Source organism: Trachurus trachurus (genome assembly GCF_905171665.1).
Source record: "Trachurus trachurus genome assembly, chromosome: 2".
Taxonomy (NCBI): domain Eukaryota; kingdom Metazoa; phylum Chordata; class Actinopteri; order Carangiformes; family Carangidae; genus Trachurus; species Trachurus trachurus.
Genome location: NC_139914.1, coordinates 2,611,406 through 2,624,975, shown reverse-complemented (window position 1 = coordinate 2,624,975; position 13,570 = coordinate 2,611,406). Strand labels below are relative to the sequence as shown.

The 13,570-nt window shown below is 45.5% G+C and overlaps 2 protein-coding genes across 2 annotated transcripts; both read left to right on the top strand.

Moving 5' to 3' along the window:
* Positions 1-989: 989 nt before the first annotated feature.
* Positions 990-5,383, top strand: LOC310998416 (tubulin alpha chain-like). The gene is made up of 4 exons (XM_083988453.1): positions 990-1,047; positions 3,716-3,938; positions 4,049-4,197; positions 4,288-5,383. Exons 1-4 carry the CDS (start codon positions 1,045-1,047, stop codon positions 5,260-5,262), a joined length of 1,350 nt encoding a protein of 449 aa, XP_083844579.1. The 5' UTR covers positions 990-1,044; the 3' UTR covers positions 5,263-5,383.
* A 3,473-nt stretch (positions 5,384-8,856) lies between these two features.
* Positions 8,857-12,465, top strand: LOC310999411 (tubulin alpha chain-like). Its single transcript, XM_083989822.1, has 4 exons — positions 8,857-8,914; positions 9,974-10,196; positions 11,123-11,271; positions 11,362-12,465. The coding sequence occupies exons 1-4, from the start codon at positions 8,912-8,914 to the stop codon at positions 12,334-12,336; spliced, it is 1,350 nt and encodes a 449-aa protein (XP_083845948.1). The 5' UTR covers positions 8,857-8,911; the 3' UTR covers positions 12,337-12,465.
* The last annotated feature ends 1,105 nt before the right edge of the window (positions 12,466-13,570 follow it).

Here is a 13,570-nt window from a genome sequence, read left to right as displayed (position 1 = left end):
CTTCCCTCCCTCCTCACACCACTAACAGACTGCGTCCTTCTCTTTGTGCCATTCAGATCATTTGAAGTGATAGATCGTTGTTTACCTCATGCAAGTCAGAAAATGAAATAAAAAAATTAATAAAAAGAAAGAAATGCTGTTATATGAAAAAAAAAATGCTATTTTGTATCTGTGGGACCGTAAATAAATCTTTTTGTGTTTAAGTGCTGCAATCACTCGGTTTGACTTTTTATTATTCACAGCCAGTTTAAAACCCTTTAATGTATGGTGTCCACTGTCCGTGGGCAGAAATTTGAAAGCCATTTTCAACTATTTAGGTTTTAGTCATGCCCCAAACTCTTGTCTACAATCCCATATGATTATTATCTTTGTACCTTTTTGTCATTTTGAGGTATTGTATCATAAATTCATAATGACGGACTGAGAGATGCACAAAGTTGGTCAGGAATAACAGCTAAAACCTTATATGTCCAGGGAATCAGACAGGTTATCATACAAATAATAAAATAAATTGATTTCGAAAGATACAGCAAAGAAACACGCATGAAATCACATGGAAAATGAACGTGGGTCATTTTTGATCCATGTCGTGGTTAAAATAAGAGTTTGTTACTTTGTTATCTAATAATTCATGCATGAAAGGGATAAGTTGTTGCAGTGTTCAGGGAGTGTTCGGGGACGTCCGTTTTCTTGCGCTGAAGCTGAATAAACGTAAAAAGTGCGTTTCAAAGTAGAATTACAATAAAACAGAGCGCAGGTTTTAATTTTATAAACAAAATCGATCAGATCAGCTGACAGAAGTTGCCGTTGTGTTATTTTTTCATTGTTTCAGGCGAGTCGTTCAGTTTTGTTTGTTTTTTTCAGTTGCACTTGAACGCACCGCCGGCTAACGCCTGCTCCCGCCGACGGGAAATTCAAATCGTCACTTTGGCCACGCCCCAAGCTCGCGGACTATAAATATGACGCGCTTCACTTCCTCCTCTCAGTACTGCCTTCAGCAACCGATACTTCACGTCGGAGAGAAGGAGAAAAACAGTCGTAACAATGGTGAGTTATCAAGTTTGAACGCATTTTACATAGAAATGTACCACTGGGTTTTTAAAACTGTCAAAAATCTGTCTGTTGTTAGTAGGGGAAATGAGGGGAAAAAAACAATTGAGAAAAAGAAAACGCCCTTTTTTTTTCTTTTTAAGGCAATTGTATAGGATGGTTTAACATCACATAATTAATCGTGCATTAGAACTATTAAAGATGCATAAAATGGGTTTAATTCTACGTCAAGTCGTTTGTCGGCCATGTTCCCGCCTGTGTGAGTAGGCCAAGCTCTGAGGATGATGGGTGTGTGTGATCTGCGTCAGTGAACGCACCGCAGAGAACTGAACAAGCCAACAACAGAGACGACGTCATTAAAACTGTTTAAAGGTGTACTGAAATGGCCGTTTGTCCTGTTTGTCGCGCCGAGTTGTCACGAGCTGCAACACGAGTTTATCCGAGTAAGGAAAACGAATTTGATTGGTCGTTATCGAGCGGGCGGGATATTATATTAACTGGATACCGGACCGGAAAATGGCCGCCGTTCATTTCAATGGATTTATGGCGCATACGCCGAAAAAGTTTCTGACTTCCGGGTTTACTCCCGCGTTATGCGGCCCATAGAGCAACATATGCTATGTTATGTGCTTAGATAATTATGTTATGCTTACAATAAAGCAAAAAAAAAAAAAGCATGTCACTCACTACCCGATGCTGTGACAGAGCATGCGCAGTTGAGTCACCCCCCATAATGCTCTGCGGCCTCCCATCATGCCCTGGGGCAATGACAACGAGCAACGAGCATGGATGTATTGGCACCGAGCAACCGCCGTTCTAGTTTTGGCGCTGCGCGTTCATGTAGACTTTTACAGGACTCACACGGACTTTAAAACAAATCAAGACGGCCGGTCGTAGGTTTACTGCGAACGTTTATATGATCGTTAAATCGTTTTGACAGTTAATATATATGTTACACAGAAAACGAGTTGGTCCGAACCTGTAAGCTTAAATCACAATGGAAAATAAATCATAATTAACTGTATTTTTGTTAAACATGACAGATGACCCCAGAACACCTCAAATAATGTAATGAGGGCTTTACTCTTACCTTTTTTATATTGAATAGTATATTTAACTTGCTGCACAGTCACCAGTTGTATTTACAGGATGTTGGTGGAGGTATTATAAACTTAGTCACACGTGTTTTGTTATCAACCACACTGTGATTAAAGAAAATTAGAGCTCTTTGGCAAATGCATCTTCCTTTTAATAACTGTCTGTACTGGCTGTGTTCATAGTTTCATCATTAGGCCTTCAGGTGGATGAGACTCTTTGTAATTCAACAGTTTATCCTTACAATATTTCCACAACACGCAGAATATCAGTGTCCACTAAATACAGCTGTTACAGAACCAGACATTTTAATTAAACACGATGCCCCAGACACAGTTGCAGATGTTGGATTTGGTAGAAGAAGAAAAAAAGTCACAAGCATGTTTGTGTTTTTCCAAACAATTTAATAATATGATTAAGTGATCATTTAGCATACTGACACTGAACAAACACACACTGACGACGGTGAGGAGGAGGTCCACGGTTCTTCCTCCGGCCCCGGTGGAAGACGGGGAGCAGCTGCACCGTCAGGACACACACGACACACACCGACCATGGAGGAGTCTGGACAAGTCTCGGTTTACATTTTACCACCACAAATTAACGTTGACGTTGTGAACGGAGCAACAGGTGTTGAACATGAGCCGCGATGAGACACTGTTGACAGATACACATACAGCATAAATGATGTATCAAGCTAAAATTACTGAAAAATATGAGTTTTACAGGGAAAGTAATGTAAAACAGTCCGGTTTCACGTCAATAAATGCAGTCATTACGAGGCGATCTCATCAATTAAAACGTTACGTTTAAGAATACGAGTTGACAAGAGACTAATAACAGACATTAACTATCATAAAGTTAAATTAACTCGATGTGACCAAACAGAAAAGTGGAAACACGACCCAAAGGTGAGTTTTTGAGTGATTTTAGCGCCGGACAGTCTCATTAGTTTCAGGCATCCTCGGTCCCGAGACACACACGACCGCACACTGCGAGTGCACGGACTCAGCCGTGACGTCACGGCCAGAAATGAGACTTTTCTGTGGCTTTTCTAGCCGTTAGAAAACATTTTGAAGGATAAAAAGTCCATGACTTAAAAATATAGAATACAAAGATTAGTAATTAACGGAGGTTACAGCTGGAGGTGTCCTGTGAACAGTTTTACAGGCTTGGGTCTATGGGAAAAATCCTTTCTGGGCCGCATGGGATTTTTTGTTGCAGTACCACGGGTGGCCACTGGGAAAAATCGGCGTGCCTGCTGAGAGCATTACAGGGGGGCTGGCGAGCCCGAGCTCCGTGTGTGTCTCAGATGTTTGAATGATGGATTACGGATCCAATATCAGTGGCTGGTGAATCGTGTACAGGCTGACATATAATCCGTGTGCCTGCATTATCCAATGCGGAAGAAAAATACACACTTTCATCCCGGATTTACTCAAAATTAGAATTTTGCACACATTAATTTTATGATCCAGAGTGGGCTCAAATTAGCTCTTTTCTGTACACCTTTTAAAGTGGTTTCAGCTTTGTCTGACTTTGTTCCTCTTTTCTTTCTCTCTCCGTGCAGCGTGAATGTATTTCTATGCACGTCGGCCAGGCCGGCACCCAGATGGGTAATGCATGCTGGGAGCTCTACTGCTTGGAGCATGGCATCCAGCCGGACGGTCAGATGCCCAGCGACAAGATCCGCGGAGGTGGAGACGACTCCTTCAACACCTTCTTCAGTGAGACCGGCGCCGGCAAACACGTCCCCAGAGCCGTGTTCGTGGACCTGGAGCCGACCGTCATAGGTAAGCGTGTCTGCAAGTTATGAAACTTAACGAGCAGTGTAATTGGGTTTATGCCTGAAGGAAAATGGGTCAATAATTGAGCTAAATCTTGTTTTCTTGTTGCTCCTCAGATGAGGTCCGGACAGGAATCTACCGCCAGCTCTTCCACCCTGAGCAGCTGATCACCGGGAAGGAGGACGCCGCCAACAACTACGCTCGTGGTCACTACACAGTCGGCAAGGAGATCATCGACCTGGTTCTGGACAGAACTCGTAAACTGGTGAGTTTTGTTTTTAGAAAAAATATATATAAAGTGTGTTGTGTTTCCAATATGACGACATTTTAATAATTAAACGGTGTTTCCCTGCAGGCCGACCAGTGCACCGGCCTCCAAGGTTTCCTCATCTTCCACTCCTTCGGCGGAGGAACCGGCTCCGGCTTCACCTCCCTGCTGATGGAGCGTCTCTCCGTTGACTACGGCAAGAAGTCCAAGCTGGAGTTCGCCGTCTACCCGGCGCCCCAGGTGTCCACGGCCGTGGTGGAGCCGTACAACTCCATCCTGACCACCCACACCACGCTGGAGCACTCGGACTGCGCCTTCATGGTCGACAACGAGGCCATCTACGACATCTGCCGCAGGAACCTGGACATCGAGCGTCCCAGCTACACCAACCTCAACCGGCTCATCGGACAGATCGTCTCCTCCATCACCGCCTCTCTGCGCTTCGACGGCGCCCTCAACGTGGACCTGACCGAGTTCCAGACCAACTTGGTGCCCTACCCCCGTATCCACTTCCCCCTCGCCACCTACGCTCCCGTCATCTCAGCAGAGAAGGCGTACCACGAGCAGCTGTCCGTCGCCGACATCACCAACGCCTGCTTCGAGCCGGCCAACCAGATGGTGAAGTGCGACCCTCGCCACGGTAAATACATGGCGTGCTGCCTCCTGTACCGCGGAGACGTGGTGCCCAAGGACGTCAACTCCGCCATCGCCACCATCAAGACCAAGCGCACCATCCAGTTCGTGGACTGGTGCCCCACCGGCTTCAAGGTGGGCATCAACTACCAGCCCCCCACCGTGGTTCCTGGTGGCGACCTGGCCAAGGTGCAGAGGGCCGTGTGCATGCTCAGCAACACCACCGCCATCGCCGAGGCCTGGGCCCGCCTGGACCACAAGTTCGACCTCATGTACGCCAAGAGGGCCTTCGTCCACTGGTACGTGGGCGAGGGCATGGAGGAGGGAGAGTTCTCCGAGGCCAGAGAGGACATGGCCGCCCTGGAGAAGGACTACGAGGAGGTGGGGACCGACAGCGTCGGAGAGGAGGATGAAGGGGAGGAGTATTAGATCCCCCAAGATGAACGCCAAAAAAGTGTCGACGCTGAACCGCTTGGACTCGTTCCTCTCTGCACATTCCACTTTCATGTCTCATTTTTATTCATCTTCACCAATAAAGAGAATAAATTGACGTCTGTGTGCTGTGTTTACTTGACTCATGTGACTATGAACAGTGTTAAAGGTCAGTTTCTAAATCCCTGAGATAGAAGTGTGAAGTTTACATCATCAAATCAATCAAAGGTCTTATTATTCTCACTATCAAGAGCCCAACCCCAAAAAACTTCAGAATTAGGAGGAAGCATTCAAAGCCAGTGATCGTCTTGTTTCTCATGTTTTTGCCTCAGGAAGGTGAATAAGTGCTACAGAGGACGCTCCTGCCCCATCGTGCACTGCAGGTAAACCCACGTCTTCGTTTTTTCTTAATAAGATGAAATAATGTTAAATTTAGATTTAAAAAATAAATCATTTAAATGATTCAGATACAGAGACATGGCCTGCACTGTAGTACCACCTCAGCCCACTAGGTGGCAGAAACCTGCTGTGGTTTTTGCAGCAGAGCGGTGCTCGGCTCTCATTTGTTTTTAAAGTTTATTGTGAAATTTCAAGCAGAATTTGATTCTTTTGATTTTTATTTTTTTCTTGGGATGCTGTTTCCATAGCGATGGCACAGGCCGGACGGGGACATACATCCTGATCGACATCGTTTTTAAAATGCCTTTTTTTTAAATTGAGAAAACACATGTTAAAAGCACATTCCATTTAGAATGTCCATAAAAACCTCAATGTTTTCAGCTCCTGGATGTTATCTACAGCTTATTTGTGACATGATTGCAATATTTCAGGATTGTTTCTCAATTTGAATGATGAACAGGGATCTAATGCCTTTCAATCTGTAGGGTGGACTGACATAGGAAGCATAAAGACCAGTCACGACATTCCATTATGGCTAATTTGAAATAATAAATAAAGATACTGTAACATGAGATTGATAAAATGAGCATTAACAAGTATTCACAAAAGTAAAAATCTACCAAAATAATGAAGCTTACCAGTTTCTCAGCATTACTCTAAGAGAGGATCTTAGCCAGCTATACTACGCTGGTGAAATAAGTCAGTCCTAATCATATGCTTTATGTGGGAGCTGTGAACCTAAACTTCCCTATATGTATATAAAAGCTGAACATTGCTTACTAAGGGCGTTCTACACTAAAAATTGTTAGTTTACTTTAGGAGCACAATGTAAAATGTATTCAGTATCAGGTTATATAAGCCTTAAATAATGTACAGGGTCCAATGTGATCCATTTTTATATTGAGAACAGTAAAAACATTTTTCCTTTGACTTTAAGTTGACTTCTAATATGACCCAGAATGGGTCATACATGTAAATTCACCTAGTTCTAGGTAGGCCTATATTTTGACCAAGACAATATTTGGCTATTTGGTCTTTCCTGACACCACTGTGGTATGAATTACATCGTATTATTTAACTACTTGTAGGCTATATTTGTTGCACTCTGTCTGATGTTCAACAAATCAGTATCAGTATAGTTTTATTAATGTTTTTGCATTAATAAAACCCAATATCCTGTCACACAAGCAGCTCCATGTTGTCTCAGAAGCTGTAGATCACATCCAGGAGCTGAAGGCATCAGGGGATCTGCCTGAGTTTATATGGACATTCTAACTGGAATGTGCTTTTAGCATGCGTTTTCTCAATTAAAAAATGGCATTTTAAAAACATTTTTATTTTGGATACAAAGTGTGATCTCACTTGTGTCCAGGGTTTAAAATTAGCACCCGCCACTCGCCAAATGCGGGTAAAAATATGATTTGGCGAGTAAAATTATTAGGCCACTCGCCATTGGCCGGCAGCTGGAATATGCCAACTTCACTATATAATTGTCATCATAAATGCTGAACAGTGAAACGAACACAGTTTACAGCTGCAGGAGATCTACTGACTGTGTTTCGAATGTCAGAGTTGTCCCTCGTTATCCTCCGTGATTCAACATTTAAGAAATGTATCAAGTTTTCTGCTGTAACGTTCGCGCTCAGTCGGTCATTCAGAGGAGGCGGTCAGAGGCGAGCGACGTTAGTTTGTGGTAACGTGTTTATGTGGCGACACATCGCGATGGTGAGAGGTAAGGTTACCAGGGTTACCACATGTCCCCGACAATATGGAATCATCCCGTATTTGCAGATTAAATAACCCCGTCCTGATTTGCATCAATACGGGACCGGGTTTGTCTCGTATTTCCGAGTTCACTTGAATGCAGCATCACCCCGCTCGCAATCCTGTGAAGAGGTGCCGACTCTGCCCGTGATCAGGTGAAACTCTGAATTTCTGCCACTCTCGTCTGTGATCAAAACACAAACACTGGGCTCGACAGTGTCAGTGACACTCTGGGCCGTGAAGTATACCCCCGCAGCCCCCGCCCGTAAAGCCTTTCCACCATCAACGGTCTTTTTTTTTCTTTTTTCTTTTTTACCGCAACATATGATTCACGTCATGATAACTTCTGTATTTAGGCTATTCAAACTTCCACAGTCCATAGTTCTCTTTGTTTGATATTTCAAAAGAAAGTTGCATCCTTCTATAGGCTACTGTAGGATGAACAGTAGAATAGAATAGAATAAACTTTAATGTCCCACAGGGGAAATTTGTTGTGGACTCAGTGCATGGTAAAAAAGCTGCCTTAATATACATAAAATACATAAATGACAGTTGACATGTACACACACACTCATGACACACCCAGTCAAGGGTTTAACAAGATTAAAAAGTAAACAAACAAACAGACAAACAAGCATCAGTTATTGCACATCTCCCAGATAAAAAATAAAAACAAGAGTTATTGCACACCTCCCAGGTCTCAGCGTACACCATCTACAGAGCTGTTTAAAAGTTTGATGGAGGTGGGTACAAAAGAGAATTTAAAACGATTCAGTCTGCATTTAGGGAGTCTATACCTTCTACCGGAAGGCAAGAGCTCGTAGTTTTCCAGAAGGATGTGGGACGGGTCTGACAAAAGGCAATCTACATTTTAAAAAAAACAACAACAAAAAACCTGTGTTCACACCACTTATTCAGTCTGAATTAAATGTAGGCTAAGTTTCAAAACTCACATCACTATATCTTCCTCTGAAAGCCTATTTATGTAATGTCTGTTGTCATTCCATCAGCTAATCTAAACCTATTTTTTTATATACTGTATATATTTATTGCAACAATTTAGTTTAGGAGGCAGGTGTGTGTTGTTAAGGCAGCTGCCTAACTATAATGCAATGGGGAAAACACTGCTGATTTTAATGACTTTGTATTGTGAGCAGTTCAGTGGCCGGTGAAAACATATTTTGGCCGGTAAAATTTTTGAGCTACCTGCCATTGGCAGGTCGGTCAAAAAGTTAATTTTATACCCTGCTTGTGTCTTATGATAGATTTATTTGTATGACCCTAAGGTACTTCCATGCCAAAGGGGACCTTTGCATCATGACTTGAAGTCAAAGGCCTTTTTTTGGGGCTTAACCTCCCTACTACTTTGGCCACGCCCCCAGCTCGCGGACTATAAATATGACGCGCTTCAGTTGCTCCTCTCAGTACTGCCTTCAACAACCGATACTTCACGTCGGAGAGAAGGAGAAAAACAGTGGTAACAATGGTGAGTTATCAAGTTTGAACGCATTTTACATAGAAATGTACAACTGGGTATTTAAAACTGTCAAAAATCTGTCTGTTGTTAGTAATGGGGGAAAAAAAACAATTGATAAAAAGAAAACGCCCTTTTTTTTCTTTTTGAGGCAATTGTATAGGATGGTTTAACATCACATAATTAATCGTGCATGTAGAACTATTAAAGATGCATAAAATGGGTCGTTTGTCGGCCATGTTCCCGCCTGTGTGAGTAGCGTTATGTGACGTGGGACGAGGCCAAACTACTGGCGCAGTTTCAAAATTGAAGGAGGATATAAAAAAAAAACCGTTAATCTAGATGTTTTTTTCACTGCTGTTCGGTATAAAGCGGTAGCTGTAGCGGTTTGGGGCCATGTTGCTGCCGCTCGTTCCTGCGTCATTTGCAGGAACTGAGAGCGAAACTAGTGGGCGCCATCTGATAATGACGGCGGCGGCCCTGTCCGTGAACGTTACACAAAGGTAGGGCTCTTCTGCAGCGAGCAGCGTGGTGGGAGGAAGGGAGGGGAGGGAGAAAGGGGGGCAACAGGACCTCCTTCTGCCGGTATGGATGTTTTCACACTCCTCCCTGATGGGTGGATTTTCTTTTTTCCTTTTTTTTTTTTTTTTTTTTTGCAGCTCAGTTTCGGGGGAGGGTGAAGCAGAGTCTGCAGCAACCTGCTGGGTGACTCAGCAGGCAGCTTTCATCACCTGAGGCCAGGGATTTACTGAAAATTCGCCAACTTGAATACATGCTGACACGATAATCTTTATAGGCCTACTTTGTTTTGTTTTTTTATCTAAAAATGTCAAATCAACAAATTAATAACTCAGTTGTGCCAGTGATGTTTCTTATTATAAAAATCAAACCAGGGCACATCGTCATGGTGTCAAGCTCTGAGGATGATGTGTGTGTGTGTGATCTGGGTCAGTGAACGCACCGCAGAGAACTGAACAAGCCAACAACAGAGAGACGACGTCATTAAAACTGTTTAAAGTGGTTTCGGCTTTGTCTGATCTTTGTTCCTCTTTTCTTTCTCTCTCCGTGCAGCGTGAATGTATTTCTATGCACGTCGGCCAGGCCGGCACCCAGATGGGTAATGCATGCTGGGAGCTCTACTGCCTGGAGCACGGCATCCAGCCGGACGGTCAGATGCCCAGCGACAAGACCTGCGGAGGTGGAGACGACTCCTTCAACACCTTCTTCAGTGAGACCGGCGCCGGCAAACACGTCCCCAGAGCCGTGTTCGTGGACCTGGAGCCGACCGTCATAGGTAAAACACAGACTTCACTAGACATCATGGCTGCCACGCGTAATCTGCGTCCGTTTGACGCATCAAACGGACGCAGATTACGCGTGGCAGCCATGATGCGCTCGCGTACGCGTAGTTTACTCGTAGTATAACGAGGGCTTAAAGGGATAGTTCAACATTTTGGCAAATTGGCCCATTGCCATAATCGCTATAGTCATAGCAGTAGGTTCATTACCTTTAATTGTAGGTGTAAGCTATTTTCAGTACGGCGGAGCGCAGCAGCTGGCTGCTCAGAGCTACGCTATGGAGGCTAATGGAATTTCTTGGTTTCCCTCATTAAACTCATCAAATTCAACATCCCAAAACTCCACAGCGCTTTTGTAGACAAATTGTGACCTGCACAACCACCACGCTATGAGATAATGACGGAACGATACAAAACGGAGCCGTTTTCGAGGTAAATACAGGGTAAATACGGAGACGGCTTGCTGAAAAACTGTCCCTGAACGCAACGCGCATCAGCGGTTTTGTATGAATTTACCTCGAAAACGGCTCCGTTTCGTATCGTTGCGTCATTATCTCATAGCGTGGTGGTTGTGCAGCTCACAACTTGTCTACAAAAGCGCTGTGGAGTTTTGGGATTTTGTATTTGATGAGTTTGATGAGGGAAACCAAGAAATTCCCTTAGCCTCCATAGCGTAGCTCTGAGCAGCCTGCTGCTGCGCTCCGCTGTACTAAAAATAGCTTACACCTACAATTAAAGGTAACGAACCTACTGCTATGACTATAGCAATTATGGCAATGGGCCAATTTGCCAAAATGTTGAACTATCCCTTTAAGGCGTGTCTGCAAATTATGAAACTTAACAAGCAGCATAATTAGGTTGATGCCTGAAGGAAAAATGGGTCAATAATTGAGCTAAATCTTGTTTTCTTGTTGCTCCTCAGATGAGGTCCGGACAGGAATCTACCGCCAGCTCTTCCACCCCGAGCAGCTGATCACCGGGAAGGAGGACGCAGCCAACAACTACGCTCGTGGTCACTACACAGTCGGCAAGGAGATCATCGACGTGGTTCTGGACAGAACTCGTAAACTGGTGAGTTTGTTTTTAGAAAAAAATATATATAAAGTGTGTTGTGTTTCCAATATGATGACATTTTAATAATTAAACGGTGTTTACCCGCAGGCCGACCAGTGCACCGGCCTCCAAGGTTTCCTCATCTTCCACTCCTTCGGAGGAGGAACCGGCTCCGGCTTCACCTCCCTGCTGATGGAGCGTCTCTCCGTCGACTACGGCAAGAAGTCCAAGCTGGAGTTCGCCGTCTACCCGGCGCCCCAGGTGTCCACGGCCGTGGTGGAGCCGTACAACTCCATCCTGACCACCCACACCACGCTGGAGCACTCGGACTGCGCCTTCATGGTCGACAACGAGGCCATCTACGACATCTGCCGCAGGAACCTGGACATCGAGCGTCCCAGCTACACCAACCTCAACCGGCTCATCGGACAGATCGTCTCCTCCATCACCGCCTCTCTGCGCTTCGACGGCGCCCTCAACGTGGACCTGACCGAGTTCCAGACCAACTTGGTGCCCTACCCCCGTATCCACTTCCCCCTCGCCACCTACGCTCCCGTCATCTCAGCAGAGAAGGCGTACCACGAGCAGCTGTCCGTCGCCGACATCACCAACGCCTGCTTCGAGCCGGCCAACCAGATGGTGAAGTGCGACCCTCGCCACGGTAAATACATGGCGTGCTGCCTCCTGTACCGCGGAGACGTGGTGCCCAAGGACGTCAACTCCGCCATCGCCACCATCAAGACCAAGCGCACCATCCAGTTCGTGGACTGGTGCCCCACCGGCTTCAAGGTGGGCATCAACTACCAGCCCCCCACCGTGGTTCCCGGTGGCGACCTGGCCAAGGTGCAGAGGGCCGTGTGCATGCTCAGCAACACCACCGCCATCGCCGAGGCCTGGGCCCGCCTGGACCACAAGTTCGACCTCATGTACGCCAAGAGGGCCTTCGTCCACTGGTACGTGGGCGAGGGCATGGAGGAGGGAGAGTTCTCCGAGGCCAGAGAGGACATGGCCGCCCTGGAGAAGGACTACGAGGAGGTGGGGACCGACAGCGTCGGCGAGGAAGATGAAGGGGAGGAGTATTAGATCCCCCAAGATGAACGCCAAAAAAGTGTCGACGCTGAACCGCTTGGACTCGTTCCTCTAAGTTCTGCACATTCCACTTTCATGTCTCATTTTTATTCATCTTCACCGAGAATAAAGAGAATAAATTGACGTCTGTGTGCTGTGTTTACTTGACTCATGTGACTATGAACAGTGTTAAAGCTCATTAAATCAAGATAAAGACAAAAGTCTTATTAAAGATTCTCACTATCAGATACATCTTTTTTTTTTTAAAGTATATATTTTTTGGCTTTTTTGCCTTTATTCGATAGCACAGTGAGACAGACAGGAAAGGGGGAGGCATAGAGAGGGGGAACGACACGCAGGAAAGGTCTGCCCGACGCGGGACCCGAACCGGGGACGCCCGCGCCGAGGACGGCGGCCGCCCCAACCACCGCGCCACGCACCGCCCCACTATCAGATACATCTTATAACTTTAAATTATCAATAACTGATAAGATGGATTTGATTAATGATTTAATGTCCGTCAGCAGATTCTTTTCTGTGACAATTCGAGCCTTTTAAAATGGGTGATGATACCCCTCCAGTATTTAAAATTGTCTCTTTTGGAAACTATATTTATTTTAATTAAGATGAAGCTCAAAAGTTTCCACAGGAAGCAGATTAAATCTCCATTTTGTTTAAAAGCTCTTCTGCAGAATGATCGGGTCAAAGCTGCCGTGTCACCGGTCCGGTCGTGTGGTGTTTTCTGGGATGAGTCCACCGAGAGTTTGATTTCTGGGTCACAACTGGAGAAACAAACTGAGGTAGGAGACAAAAACTGTGTTGTGTTTATCAGTGAACGCTCGATGTCCAGATTCCTGCGGCAGATGTCGTAGATGGCCTCGTTGTCGACCATGAAGGCGCAGTCCGAGTGCTCCAGCGTGGTGTGGGTGGTCAGGATGGAGTAGTACGGCTCCACCACGGCCATGGACACCTGGGGCGCCGGGTAGACGGCGAACTCCAGCTTGGACTTCGACGGCATGGTTCTGAACCGCATGGCTAAAGGTAAAGCTGATGCAGAGTCACGTTTCTTGGCACAGTGTGAATGTTTTAATGTAAAAGTGCCTCTCACCTGTTGTTGTGCTGCTGCTGCAGGTGTGAAGGAGATCGACATCGCCGCGACACTGGAGCACGTCCGTGACCAGAGGCCTGGGATGGTTCGCACTAAGGTGATTCATTCAGCTATAAAATGCACAATAACACAGAAATGAAC

Coding starts and splice junctions, on each gene's coding strand:
- LOC310998416 (XM_083988453.1), top strand. Junction 3,939..4,048: donor CCTGGAGCCGACCGTCATAG/GTAAGCGTGTCT, acceptor GTTGCTCCTCAG/ATGAGGTCCGGACAGGAATC. Junction 4,198..4,287: donor TGGACAGAACTCGTAAACTG/GTGAGTTTTGTT, acceptor GTTTCCCTGCAG/GCCGACCAGTGCACCGGCCT.
- LOC310999411 (XM_083989822.1), top strand. Junction 10,197..11,122: donor CCTGGAGCCGACCGTCATAG/GTAAAACACAGA, acceptor GTTGCTCCTCAG/ATGAGGTCCGGACAGGAATC. Junction 11,272..11,361: donor TGGACAGAACTCGTAAACTG/GTGAGTTTGTTT, acceptor GTTTACCCGCAG/GCCGACCAGTGCACCGGCCT.